Below are 15,487 nucleotides of genomic sequence, written 5' to 3'. Positions count from 1 at the left end.
TTGGGGAAGGTGATGGCCTGTACAATCGTTATTTTCCGAATATTCAACCTGAAGTATTTGCACTTTGTCATTGAATTGTAATCATAAAAATGCTAAACGTCCCTCGCTCGACCCCTTTCCATAGACTTTGTACACTTTTGAGATTAACAAATTTCCGAATCTGTCATCAAAAAGTGTGCACTAGATCTTTCACTTACAAAATGCAAAAGTTAGTTCCCTCGTATTGGAGAGTAATTTGCCCTAACTTTCCCCAATATAAATTAGATACCCCTCTGATTAACAATTCCAAATATTCCATCAAATGTATGTAAAAGATATAATTATTTTCATTTCTATTCAAGTGTAAAAGCTCCCTCGTGTTGGTGGGGGATGGGGATATTGAGACTATTATTATTTACTCTTTGAGGATGGACAATTTTCTCAATATAACACCAAGGGTGCATTAGGCCGTTTAATATCAATCATCGAAATGCAAAACTCCCTCCATTCGAAAGTGATCCCCCATCCTTTACTAGCTCATTGCCTTGAATATACTAATCTTTATTCTACTTACACTTTTGAATAGAAACAAAAATCTAGTATTTCATCAACAGAGCGCACCATAAAACCCGTAACCTGAAAAAAAAAAATCTCCATTTTGTGGGAGGTGCATCACCTCATAAACCTCCCCCGCATATTTCCAGAAATATATATTTTCTATACTTTTAACACAAAAACAAATCTCAGATATTTCACTAAAAGAATGCGCTAAATCTCTGAATTTCAAATTGGACAATCCCCAAATTTCCATCGTATGGAAAGGAGTATTCTCCTCTCACACTTCTCTCTCCCCGACACTTTCCTGAATATATATTTTTCCTGACGTTTTCAAATAGAAAACAAATATCGGATATTTCACCATATGGGTGCAACAGCTCTGTGAATTTCAAGTCCGAAAATACGAAAATTTCCCTCGTGTGGGAGCAGGCAACCCTATAACCGCGCGCACATCCATGATTATAATTATATCTTTTTGTTCCTGTTTTTGATGGAAACAAAAATCTAATATTTCACCAATAGGGTGCATCAGATGTCTGAATATCAGGTCTGAAAATGAAAAAAAAAAATCTCCCTCATGTTGGGGGGGGGGGGGGGGGAGGGAGGGAGGGGATCCCCCTTACACACCCTTCCATATAATTATTGGCCATTTCCCTGAATACTACTTTATATACAATTTCCTACTCTTTGATGGAAATACTTCAATATCTTACCAAACGTTTGCACTATACATTGCTATATGTTTCACTTTCGAGTAAAAAAGAAGGAAAAAAGGTCCCTCGTGTGGTAGAGGAGTATCCCTCCTCCATGTAGCAATAACTATGAGTGCCATATTCTCTGATTTCTATTCATTATATAATTTTACCTAATCTACACGAAATGAATAAGATAATTTAGACACTATATGTTTAGGTAAGCAATATACTGCACCAAAGAAATTCACTGTCATGTGATGAATCACACATCATTTTGTAGCACATGTAGACACTAATTCATTATTAGTGTCTACATTTATGTAGCACAGATATCAAAAAGAACTGTTTTTTCTTCTCAAAAAATTGTTTTTGCTGGAACTCACCTCATGGTAGACATCAAATGCGTTGGTAATAAAAAGGGGCTAGCACTAAATCTTCATTTCATGTGCTTAAGGTGACGAAAATAGACCATGTGGTAAAAACATATTGCCTTCTAGTAGGCTCTCTGTTAAATAGCAACAAATCTGTTGGTGAAATATTTCTCTCGTAACAAGGACACACTCCTTGAGTTTAACATCCAAATGCTTTTTACACTTTTACGCTTTTATACTTTACACATAAGAACTACATTTTAAACAAAAAGTCTCTTATAAACTATACTGACATTTACTTACATAATTGTGAGATGGAATTGTGACTGCCGGCCATTTTGCACCCCATTTTCCATATTAGGAAGAGCTCGAGCGGTTAAATCAGTACATGCGAGCGTCAAAATTTCTTAATATGTATTTCATTGAGTCCTTCACGTTTCGAAACTTGTAAAGACGCTTAAATTGTGTATTGAATTCCTTAGTTGAACGTTTATAAAGATTTCAGGAAATGGCGGCCATTTGGGATGCCATATTGGATTACGGTACTTGTGTTCGTCAGCATCTCTTAATATGCATTTTATTGACGTTCTTCATGCTTCAAAACATATATTTAGACATTCTTCATCCTTCAAAACATATATCTAGACACATAAATTTTGTATTTGGGTTACCTGGCTGAAAAGCTATTCAGAAAATGGCGACCATTTTGGACGCCATCTTGGATTTCGGTACTTGCGTGCACCAACATCTCTTGATATGTATTTTATTGCGTTCTTCATGCTTCAAAACATATATTTAGACATTGAATGAATTTTGTATTTGGGTTCTCTGGTTGAAAAGTTATAAGAATTTCAGGAAATGGCGGCCATTTTGGATTGCGGAAAACGCTCAAATAGGATTTATGAGGACTTTTAGTATGTTATTCTAGACATTTTTCTGGACCTATCCTGAAAAAAATCAGCTTGTTACAAAAAAATGTCCAGGTTTAGGCCTTTTTTGACCTAATGCTCTTGGACTAATTCTCACACTCATATCTATCTCATCCAACACACTGACAAGTGAATTCTCCCTATCACTCCCGACGTCGTTTCTTGAGTGCGTCGTTCTTTGACGTCATTCAGAAAGTACGTCGTTTCCCGACGTCCGCCCTATACTTCTTCGTTCTGCACCTTAGTTAAGAAGTACGTCGTCTTCCGACGTTCGCCCTGGAAGTACATCGTTCGTACTTATCATTTCTAAAGTACTGTACTTCGTTCTCCGACGTCTGTTCGTTAAGCACGTTTGACGTACTTGTCCTTTCCAAAGTACTGTACTTCGTTCTCCGACGACCGTTCTGGAAGTACTCTGGGCGTTTGTCCAGACAATCAGTTGTCCCACGTTGCAGCAAAGCCCGCTCGAGAATGTTTGCAAAGGCTGCTGAACGAGTTGTCTTCTGATGCAGAACCACCGGTTACCATCCTAGTCTCATCGGCATTCGGCACTCATTCCAACCAATACTTATCTGAACACGAATGCATCACAACTTCAGAGGCGATATACCGGAACACAAGCTTGTTCATGTACAGGTAAAGTGTGTACATACTCACGTACAGAACGTCGTACCGAGCACAAGACATAGAGGTCGGTCTCTGTAACCTCTTTGCTCAGAAAGTATATGGGCTGAGTATCGTGCATGAATTACATCAATGGCACTAGAATACCGAGGAAGAAAAACGAGGTAGCTGGTAGTACCTGTGTGGAATTTATAGACCTGGTTTTCAGTCCCATAACTGAACACGTTTACTAATTAATTAAAGTTAATTGCCTAAAATATATCATATGGCCAACCTGTATACACACGTATACATATAATGCTAAATGTATGTATCAAACCTCTGTAACACAACTTTGAAATAACTGTAGAAATTATCGCTGCACTTATCGTCCATACTTTTTATCACTATCTGAATCTTCAGAAAAACCCCTAATTAACAAATAATCATTGATACAGAACACTGACTTAAAGGAACAATTTAAACACTCTTTTAGAATGCATAGCTTGTTACATGTGTAAATAAGCACAAAGTAGGGGCCCTAACCACGACCACATTGTGCTACTGAAATCCTATGAGCAATTTTCGCTCCCATGATCTTTCATATTTCCCATAATGTGCTTTACGAATTTACACAAAATAGATATCATTTTAGAAGTGCGTTGGTTCATTCATGAGTGTGGAGCCGATACATTTTGTCCGGCCATCCATATAGGGATCGTGTAAACACGGTACTTTGAAATGTGCATTCCTCGTGTGACCCCATGTCATACGGGGGGGGGGGGGGGGGGGGGCGGGGGGCTGCAGATTGTGTGCTGCAGATCAGAGCGGGTAATTTTTTTTTTCGGTGCCGAACGGGGATTTATGTAAAATGTGTTGCAAGTTGTAACTTAGACGAAAGTTATTTGGAAATTTATTTGTTTCTTTCTTTTTGTTTTGTGTTGTTGAAGTGCCAAATCATGCACACGCCAGTTCCGTTAGAGTATTGTTTATTCTTGTTCATAATTACTGACGTAGGATAAAGTATTATTATGTGTATATCATTGTTGATGTTTAATATCAATACTGTTACCCAAGAGGTATATGCTTAGTATTTGTACTTTTGCTGTGCTCCAATGAGTCATTGTAAATATTGTATATATGTTGATATTTTGATGAATAAACATATAGAAAAAATGAATATCATTTTGTTACAATATATAACACATCATACAAATAACATACATCATTGTTATAACATGTCAGTTGTCAATAACTCTCCTGACGCACCTGACATAACTTGATTGTTGAATATCATCAAACAAATATTAACATGAAAAAACCACAAACCCATTCGTAACACTCCAGAAGTAAATTCAGCAGATGAGGACATCTATTGAAATACAAAATTGGAAGTGTGATTAATGCATTTCATATCTTTTTATGCAATCATCCACCCGATTTAGCATAAGGTCACCATTTTGCCAAATAGGAACATCATGCACAAACAGAATACTCCGTGATACACGATGAGTGGTCGATATTTCCGTATGCTTGCGTAAGCGACTACTCGAACTTCGACTAGATAACAACAGCAACTGCAGGTAAGAGTGCACCCCTCCCCCGAAAAGATGGGCTGAGCATTGCTAATTTTGTTAAGATTGTGCCTTGATTTTCCTTGAGTAAATGAAGAAATGTAATTGTCGCCTCTGGAACTTATTCATATTCTTACTTTTTTTTAATCAAATCTGTCTCAAACTTGCTAAAACCATATACACGTATATCATGACCTTGACGCGGGAGATACCCTTCGCACCTTCTCGTGTCTGTAGAGTGAGATTAAACCCTTGATCGAGAACAGCGTTAGGACAATGCAGGGTTCGATAAAGGACAAACTTCTGTCATTTCTGTTATAGTGCCAGTATCAAGCAAAGAAACGAAGCAGGTCCACCCCGTCTCCAATCTGAGTACAAAGGTCATCGTAGAAAAATATTGATAGGAATCTTTATTGCGGAAGTAGAACAGAAAAATATCAGGCTTCACTGATCCTGCTGCACACTCAAATATATTCAAGGAGTAGTTCTCTCTTGTGGTGCTCCGGACCATAACGCCGCACAATTTGTTATATGTATAGAACAAGCCGTTTTTATGACATGGCTGAGAAAGCTGAAATAGTTAGACTTTTATAGTGGCATTGCAACTTTTGTCAGTGTTAACTTTGACTATATACACTACAGCGTGTAAAGGTTATCATTTTTCAACCTATCAGGTAAGTTTTTTCTAACTTTTATTTGAATTTCTGTATACTGTCGGTATCGAGAATTTGAACATATCTAAATTCATTGCTGCAAACTATGTTTGTACAGCCTTTGTTTGACTAAACTTACGATAGATACTGGGAAGGATCCCCCACAACTGATCTTCCTCTTCTATCAAAGCAGTATGCAGCATTCCTGATATCGAAGTTTATGTGAGCTTTGGAAATTTACTGATTTCATGCATTTACTGTTTACACGGTCATCTCCAAAATATATTACCATGTGCATGAATTACATCGGAAACAAAAAGAGAGTCTTAGAAATTATTCAAATGTGCTGTTGTTCTTAAGGGGACTTCACGTAACTACTTGAGAAAGAGCAAGTTTAGGAAAACAAATCCTGCAAATAATCTTGAACTATTATTCCGATTGGAAAGAATATATCTCAAAAATGCCAACGGTCTGAAAATGGGCTCGACAGTTGCCCGGAGGACAGGTGGCCCGGGGCCGCTGACAATTTCTATCGGCTACCAAACTTTAGAAAGGCTATCTTTTGGTTGTCCAATCAAGTAACTAAGATTCAATATGGATCATTATGTTTCCTTTGATTTTGGGCAGTTGAATCTGTACTCGGGCCACCAAATTCCAAATTTAAAAATTTCAGTGGGAGATTTTGAACAGCAGGGAGAAAGAAAATGTCGAGCCCTGCAATCTTCAATCTTCTCAGTTCTCATAATCAAGAGTCAACTGAGTAAAGGAAAAACTGATAACGCTTCTTTCACGAAAGGATCAAGTCTTTGTGAGTCGTTTAGCACGTTAGTATTATAATTTCTCAGGAATTACAATTTCTTCCTCATAAAAGCTAATTTCTGAAAAAAATGACAATAACCCCCACGGCTCTACTTTCTTTTCATTCTACCTTCATAACAGTCAACATGGCTTGGAGGAGTCCAAAGTCGCAGTCATTTCCAATTTCCCTGTTTCACGCACTCTGCCTCGTCAGCCTGATTCACTCTTCACATTCGGCTCCTCTCTCCTCCTACCTGGTGTCATCCTTCTCCAGTCCCAATCCCAGGCTGCCTTTCAGACTCATGGCTGTATATAACACTACTGGTGATGTCTACATTGGAGCCGAGGAGGAGATTTACCATCTTGGATCAGATTTTAACTTGAGGGAGACGGTAGAGGTTGGATTATGCAATATACAGGGATCTCAGTATTTTGGTGAACAGGACAAGAACAGACTGATTGTCATCGCACCTGCACCGACAGAGAGACTCATCACATGTGGAACATGTGATGGATTTTGTGAGATGAGAAAGCTATCCAATATCATTGATGCAGAGACACACTATAATGGAAATGAACAAGTAGTAGTGAGGAGAGACGATGTGCCTATGGTTGGAGTGGTAGCTCTAAGTGCCATTCACGGGCCTCAGTATCTCTTTTCAGGCATCAGTTACACTCAGGCAAGTGAAAACTCTATTTCGAAATTTGACATAAGTTTATTCGTATCTTGGCAGAACATACGATCCCACACACATCTCGAGAGCGTTATTTTCATTCAAATCATGTTGAAGACTCCATACGTTTATTACACTATTCAGCTTAAAACGTCACCTGTGATGGGTCGCTTGTGCCTGGACACAACTGATCCCAGCCTTGAGTCATACACACAAATTCAACTCGAATGCACAGACCAGACAGGATCAAACTACAACGTGATCCAAGCAACTCACATTGGTCCTGCAGGATCCCAGCTAGCTGACTCCTTGAGTATCAATAGTACCGACGACGTCATGTATGCTGTGTTTAGCAAGGAGAACTCATCACCTGTACAGTCTGCTCTGTGTCTCTACAAGATGAGTGATATCCAGGAGAAATTTACACAAGCTGTAGTTGGCTGCATCACATGTCAAAGTGACTGTGATGGAAGATCAATTGACTACTTGCAAGGCAACGAATGTGGTGCGGTAAGTTCTGACTGCGCATGATTCAAGTTAAATGGAATGCGATAAAATAAAAGGTATAAATGTACAAAAGGTATAGACATTTACAGAAATATCAACATGCCATGCAGGAGCAGAAAAATAATTTTAGATAAAAAGAAGGTCATTTGGGCTGAGATGCTAGATGCACTCGTGTCACACATATATGGCCCCTAATAATACCCAGAATTCATTTTGATGATCACTTCGTTGTTTCTATAATGTATTATATCCCTGTTATTATGGCATGACAGTATCAAAATAATTTTGCAATCATTATCCATGGTGCCTGTTATGTTTACGCGTTACTTGTAGGCCTACATGAGTCTTTATATCGCACTCACACACTTGTTGGTATTTGTCGTAAACTTCATGAACAGGGATGATAATTAGGAATTGTGTACAAGGCCTGACTGTAATATTCTGTTTGCGGGAGTTTACCGTGGAAACTTCGTAATTAGACCCTACAGAGTAAGTTTCTAGTGGTACTGTTTAGTGACATGAGATATTGGGAGTCAGATTGATAGCCAGATTTTGAATCGGGATATCTCTGATCTTGGAAACAAACCCTGCGTGTTGATGAGGTGGATAAATCCACGGACTCTCAATCATTAGGTCGCTTCTCCGATCTTCCTGGCAAAACCGCTTGTTCTCCTAGGTAATGCACATCATCTTGCTACATGTACATAGTTTGCGTAGTTCAGTCGGTGCAAGTGTAGTTTGTTCATGTACGCACGTGAGTACTCCCTGATGGCTATATAATTATTATCTAAATAAACAATAATGAAAAAATGAGTTTGAAACAATTTGAATTGGAATATGAAAGATCGCATCACGGCGAAAAACATTCGTCCATGAGCCTTACAGTACCTTATGGAAATGGTGAGTAGACATTAAGTCCCTATTGGTAAGTGGATTTAATCATCCATCTTTATAACGAGGCACTTAAGGTGAAATAGAGAAATCTAATTGCGGTCAAGTCAGAACCAACTCAAATTCAACGAGTGTGAGACAGAAATCCTGAACGTCACATTTCAGTTTCGCCAATCACCCCCTTTCCCAACAACTGTAGCACCAATGCTTCCTCCCCCGCAGCATCTTTTCGAGATCTAGGGGTTGTCGCAGACCACAAACTCAATCTGCAAAGGCATATAAACAACACGTGCCGCTCAGCCGAGTTCGGCATATGCAAAATTGAGAAATTTCGACGCTTCTTGGATCAAGCCACCACGGAACGTCTTGTCCATACCTTTGCCACAACGCACCTCGACTGTTGTAATAATTCTCTGTATTTAATGCAACCTTCCCTATGCCCATATTGCCCCTCCCCCCCCCCCCCTGCAAAGAATCCAAAATACAGCAGCTCGTCACGACTCTTGCACCAAGATCCGACCACATCACCACCATCCTTACTGGCTCCCCAGGGTTCAAAGGATACAATTCAAAGTACTCACTCTTACCTACAAAGCCAAGCACGGTCTATCCCCTATCTCTGAACTATCAGTTTCCAGGAATCCATCCAGTGTCCTGCGATCCTCCTGCTCAATCCATCTACAACTGAGCCCTGGGCTCATACCATCTGCACGTACCCGCTTTTTGGCAGTCGTGCTTTCGCCGTCGCCGCGACTCAAGTATGGAACAAGCTCGCCCTTCACATGATCTTAACCCTCACTTGATACGTTTAAGACCCTGCCGAAGGCACATCGAAATCGATATAAGTTGAAATTAGTACGATAGTATGTTCTATACGTTACGTTTTCTTCTTCTTCTTTTTTTAGTGTAATAAACATGCTAATTTCGTCATCTGATTACTGCTTGATTATATTGAGTAACGTAAATTATTGTAGAGTTTGTAGTTATGATTAATAATGTAAGATTATACATGTTTCGGTGAGATTATGATACATCCTGTACATGTAAGGCGCTTAGAAACGTTGTATCAAGAGCGGTACAAATTATTGTTATTATTACTATTATTATTATTGTTATTATTATTATTATCATTAATGTATTATATCAATATATTGTCTTATAAGCTGAAACAAAACATAACAGTACTTACACAACTTGCAATAACTGCTGCATGCACTGAGGAGTATCACAGCATTAAAGAAAGAAAGAAAGAAAGAAAGAAAGAAAGAAAGAAAGAAAGAACAGAACAGAACAGAAGAAACAATTTTATTTTCCTTGTTCCATGTAAACCATACTAGGTCCCAAACGATCAGAATCCGCAAAGTAGAGAGTGCCAAGCTACTGAGGGTTGCAATGCTTACTACACGTATGCCAATGGCGTAAACCCTTTGGCTGCTTCACCAGTACTTACCTTCTCTGATGTGGAGCCTACGTCTATCATTACTACTACAGAGAGAGCCTATACTGTGGCTTTCATTGGAAGTAGTGAGGGTGACTTGCTGAAGGTATGAACCATTGTACTACTTATATATTGTTTTTGTTTTGCTTACCATGCTAGTTCCCAACCTCACCAAATCCGGAAAGTAGAGAGTGCCAGGCTAGACCTGATGAAAATGGCGATGCTTACTACGTGTATGCCAATGGAGTGAACCCTGTGACTGCTACACCAATACTCACTTTCTCTGCTGTGACGCCTACGTCTATCGTCACTACTACAGAGAGAGACTATACTGTGGCTTTCATTGGAAGTAGTGATGGTACCTTACTTAAGGTATTGCAATTAATTGATTGATTAATTGACTGACTGATGGAAAGACTGTTACTTGGTGTGAAGTACAGTTTCTATCGAAATGTGTACCCACACTTCCGTTCATCTTTGTGTGTGTTTTTCCAAGGTTTGGTCTCTTTTGAACTATGATAGAAATGTTATCTGCTTTGAAATCATCGACCTGTCTTCTTATCAAGAATATAGAATATATATATTTGCCTTTGACAAAAAAAAAGTATAATGGTATGCAATATAGTAATGTAAATTGATAAGCTGGTGCGCCATATAGGCCTACATCAAGCTCTGCTTGTAACAACGTTCTATATGCAGCGTCATATGCATTGTAAATGAACACACGCGATTGAAGAGTAAAATATACGTTACAAAAATGCACTTGGTCGCAATTATAAAGAACGCAGATTAGATGCGGGAAAAGTGCATGTCATCTCCACATAACTCTCTTTACGGGTTTATACGTGTACATTATCACAAGATATCATGTTTTGGTTGATATTTTTGCATGTTGTCATTGGTGAGTACCGCTCCAATATTTCATTAATTCATTCATGCGAAGATACTGATATCTATATATCGTATGACAGAACAGTTCTATCAAAGTTCAAAGTTCAAATCTATTTTTATTTTCATCACATAAACAAGAAATATATACAATGTATAAGCAGAACATATTTGTAATATAGGTTGACTAAAAGATTGTGTTAACTAAGTGATGGCATTTGACATTTTAGAGCTGACATTTTATATCTACTACAATGTGTGTTCTGTTATTATATAGGTGCACATACTAAATAGTTCATCAGCCTACCAGTATGAAAATGTTCCCCTTGGACAAGGGTCCGTTCTACGAGATGTGTTTCTAGATGAGGACAAGGAGCAAATCATTCTGGCAACAGGCTCTGACGAAGGTTCACAGGTAATGAAAAGAAAAGATGCAACACAGTGAAACACACAATACCCTTATGATTTCTGTCAGTATCCTGGTACGTTTGTCTGAAGGAGTTCTGATTGAAGTTTGAGAGCATAGTGTTGGTGAAAATATTACATATTTTCAATGTAAGAAGACCCATGACGTTTCAATACTATCATGCAATGAGATACATAATAGGGCACACATACTTAGCATCGCTAGATATTGTTTTTAAGCCAGTCGATCACGAATAGAACGAATACTAGTATGTAAATCACAAATAAACAAGTGTTGAACGCGATTGGCCTATATACAAAGTCCTGTAATGTTATGTCCAATACTCGAGTAGTCGTTACAAGTGATGTTTCATTGCTCTCCCCTTACTACACAAACACATAGTCAAACACATACATATAAATGTATATCTTATATACGAAGAGTTTCATCACAAAACGAGTTAACTCCACTCTTGTAAATCAGAGAAATTTGAGAGAAAATTTGCTACAAATATTGTCAAATATATAAAAAATGAAATATATTTAATCATGACTGGAAAAATAATCCTTGTTTGCTAAAGGTGAGGTTTATCTTTGGAAAGGTTTTATTTTACTGACGATGACTATGGACTTTAATCGGGACTTTAATTTGCTTAAAAATCGCGCTTAGCCCGTTTTGCGATGGATTTACCGATTTTGGGTGTGAACATGCAGGTATTGAAGCTGTCTTTGGCTAACTGCAGTAATTACCACACCTGTGATGAATGCATCGGAGGAAACGATGGTGATGGTGGAGACCCTTACTGTGGATGGTGTACTCTCGAAACCAGGTAAGATGGCCACTCTCAGCTTGCAGACCTCGAGGGGAAAAAAACATTTCATATCCAAACTACTGGAAAAGAATTCGAAGACAAATTTAAATGTGTTTGTAAATGTGGAGAGCTGACTCAACTGAATTTTTTCCAGTTTAAAGGATTGGTAATGAATATTTTTGCTTATCAAGGTTGCAATGTATGAGCGGCTGTGGTTTTTTTTAACAGTGCTTTATATCTATAGCTTTATATCTATAGCTTTATATTGATCTACTGATTACTCTTAGCTCTTGTCTGAAACTACAAATCACTCATTTGAAATAGACTTAATACCATGGACACAAGATTTTTTTTTCTTCAAACTTCTTAAAGATTTCGGGGGGGGGGGTTGAGCAGTAATATATATTTTTTTAACGAAATGAAAAAGATTTTAAATATACGCAATTTGAATATCACGTGATTGTGCACTTAATAGAGAGGGAGCTAGTGTAGGACATTTAATACGTCAAGTACATCAAGGACATCAAATACATGTATCTAGGTCTGTTACTCACTTCAGTACTAATAACGATTAAGAATTTTTGCTTCTTAAATCATTAATCGAAAATAAACAAATTTGTCCCTTGGACTGGAATCGTACTAATCACCTTGATATTTGGAACTTGAATGGGTATATTTAGGTTCTACTTTTTACAGGCAAATGTGGTCACAGATACAAAAATTACCAAAAAATGGTAATCAAATAGGAAAATAACAATATTAGGCTTTAAGATTCCGGGGAGGGGGGAACGACACCCCCCCCCCCCCCCGAAAAATCAGAGGGGATGCTCCCCCAGTACCTCCTCCCCCTCCCCATCCCCGCCTATGATATGTATTATCATACAAATGACGACATTACCACATCTGACTCTGTTGTACTCATACATATTCTTCAGTGTTAAGTTCTGCATTTTCAGTGATCATTGCTTTTGCTTGGGCCTAGAAATTAACTCTTTGACTCAATCAGTGAAATGAAAACCAATTTCAAGGGGCAATAAGGCAATAATGTGATGTTTGCCAGATGTACAAGATACATGGACTGTGCTCGGAGCGATGAATCCACTCGGTGGTTGTCCTACAATGCTGTACAGTGTGTGAGCATCTCTGACATTCAGCCTTCAGACAGCATTAGACATGACCTGAGTGAACAGCCTGTAAGTCCAATTCTGTTCGTCCACAGCATGTACAATGCTATAACCAGATTCCTGACAGAGAGCTATTAGATGTAGGACAGAAAATGACAAGGACAGAGTTTATGACAGTGATGCCCTGAATGTAAAGTCGGTATCATTTAAAGGTATTAAGACAGTATTCGTTTCAAAGACTCTTTAAATGCCCAATGTTATTTGTACAAACTCTAACGAAGTGATTATGTGCTTACATTAAACGAGCTGAACTGTTCTTTTTGAAAATGAAAGGTGGAAGTGTTTCTCATAGTGTGTTTCAAACATGGACATATGAAAAATCTATTCATACATACATTTCATAGATTTAATTGATTTCCCTATGATTTGCTCAACTGCTTTGTATGCACCACTCAGTTTATCAAACGTACATCCGTATTTATTCATATGAGGCCATGTGACCGTGTTGTACCCCCCCCCCTCCTCCGTGCATTTTTCTATTCTTTTTTGTGACTCTCATAATAATGTCACCTCGCCCTCATTTGTATAAAAAAAAAAGTGTGCAACTATTAATTTTGGATGTAAAAAAACTGTAATTCCACGCCAGATTCTACTTTACCTAATCAGTGACGCCCTCGTTTAGTCACTTTAGGTGGTTTGCGAAACTGAAAGGGTGCGTTGTATAACAATTTGTGTTCATTATATTGTTTCTTTCAATCAAATCGATTTTAGTGGATTTAGTTTGTGTGTGTTGTTATTCTTGTTCTATATACGTGTATAAATTCATAGTACGGTTTTATTTCACACATAAGTCAATCTGTAGCTCTGTCAATTTTGAAATAAACATCGTCTTTCCCATTTTATGAAGTGGAATTTCACAATTATTAGACGTAGACATTACAATGTGCCTGAACATATTCCCTACGTATCCTCACACAGTTTCCATAACTTTATGATGGTATCATAATGTATATGTTTTGACGTTTGCTGCTGTGAAGTTTTGTGTTTCTTTTATATATAGTTGGCCATCACAGTACAGCAGCTGCCTGCTTTGACAAATAGTTTTGAATACAGGTGTGTGTTTGATTCCTACGAAGTGTCAGCTGTTACTTCTGGAAATACAGTTGACTGTACTACGCCACCTTCAAGCTCTGTACCACAAATACCTAAAGGAGGTTTGTAGTAATCACATTACTTTGTAATGGAACTTTTGACACTCCCTTGTCTTTTAGGTATTATGGCAGAATGTGTCTTTCTGTCTTGAAATTTAGCATCATTGAGGCAGTTTCGGAATGTAGGCCCTACATGTTGATAATACCTCCATGTAGGCCCTACATGTTGATAATACCGAATGAAAGGGAATTTGAGAACAAGACGACTGATGATAAACTAATTCGATTAACAAACCTTACCTGAGCGGCGTCCTGTTTTATATTTGTAAAGAGGTCATGATAATATATCGGCTGTTTCATATTGCGAGTATTGTAAAACTATGTGATTGTTATAAATAAGTGTATAAAAGTTGCCTAGACTTTATTTCTGCCATAGGTGTCCAGAAAAATAACCACCCTTTCACCCAGGATAACATTATCATGATTATGATAAACATGCAAATGGACGTTAATGAGACTAGTGAAAATGGGAAGGGTAATATCTCTTATATTGTTTCAGATACTCCGACTCCATAGTTTAACGATTCCTCTCTCTCTCTCTCTCTTTCTCTCTTTCATGATAATGTTCTTCCTCTGCACAGCTGACAATGTGGGTGTGGCACTCTCAATTAAGTCGACTGAAAGTGGAGTGAACTTTGTTGAGAGAGATTTCTTCTTTTTTGACTGCACCCGCCTCTCGTCGTAAGTCGTGTTTGTTGCAACCAACAGCTCCATAACATCTGTCTCTGTATATCATGGAAGAATTTGTTTTGAGATTAGAATTGAATTGCTAGATTTTTTCCCGGATTTTCACTATATGTTTCAGACCGTAGACCCAATATGTTCTCATGTTATTGCTCAGCAAGAAAGACCCTGATATAGATTTTCTTGATCTCTACCTGAGGTGTGCCTCCTGTAATGTACAGGTGACCGAATATGAGCTTGGGGGGGGGGGGGGGGACATACTCAAAGTACTAGTAGAATATCAAAGGTCAGTAAACTTGAGTTACAACTGATATTTTTAGTCATAATCTCAGCTATAGAAATGTCCAGAGACTATATGATTTTGTATAGGATAGATATACATAATCTAATGTAATAATATACATATCTAAATACAAGAACGGTGAGAAAATGGTGTGAAGTCGTTACGAACTTTTATAGGGAGTGTTTTCAGGCCAAATATCCTTAGACAAGATAGCTAAGCCAAAAAGGTATAGTGTGTAATTTAGGAGAGCAATAGATTAGGGGAAAATCAGTCATGCAAAGTAGGATAAATGTTTGCCGTCAAGATCAACTAACTACATAAAATCCGTATTGAAGGCTAAAAGAAGTGGGGAAATTCAGTTTGATCTTATTAGTTTAGTTTGATTCAGACTGCATTAGGAGCTGCATGGG

The 15,487-nt window shown here is 38.1% G+C and overlaps 1 protein-coding gene across 1 annotated transcript in view; it reads left to right on the top strand.

Annotated features, from left to right (window-relative positions):
* The first annotated feature begins 6,306 nt into the window (after positions 1 to 6,306).
* LOC139734019 (plexin-A4-like) overlaps positions 6,307 to 15,487 on the top strand; it is a 32,809-nt gene continuing 23,628 nt past the window's right edge. Inside the window, exons 1-9 of the mRNA XM_071644826.1 lie at positions 6,307 to 6,558; positions 6,979 to 7,344; positions 8,871 to 8,990; positions 9,570 to 9,776; positions 10,836 to 10,973; positions 11,678 to 11,793; positions 12,836 to 12,968; positions 13,960 to 14,113; positions 14,692 to 14,791. Of these exons, the coding sequence (XP_071500927.1) occupies positions 6,307 to 6,558; positions 6,979 to 7,344; positions 8,871 to 8,990; positions 9,570 to 9,776; positions 10,836 to 10,973; positions 11,678 to 11,793; positions 12,836 to 12,968; positions 13,960 to 14,113; positions 14,692 to 14,791 (1,586 nt within the window). The remainder of the gene's footprint in view (positions 6,559 to 6,978; positions 7,345 to 8,870; positions 8,991 to 9,569; positions 9,777 to 10,835; positions 10,974 to 11,677; positions 11,794 to 12,835; positions 12,969 to 13,959; positions 14,114 to 14,691; positions 14,792 to 15,487) is intronic.

This window comes from Diadema antillarum, unplaced genomic scaffold, assembly GCF_040938485.1.
Source record: "Diadema antillarum isolate AM-2024a unplaced genomic scaffold, OU_Dant_1.0 seq00000507_RagTag, whole genome shotgun sequence".
NCBI classification, from domain to species: Eukaryota; Metazoa; Echinodermata; class Echinoidea; order Diadematoida; family Diadematidae; genus Diadema; species Diadema antillarum.
This window is presented reverse-complemented; position numbering and strand designations above follow the sequence as displayed.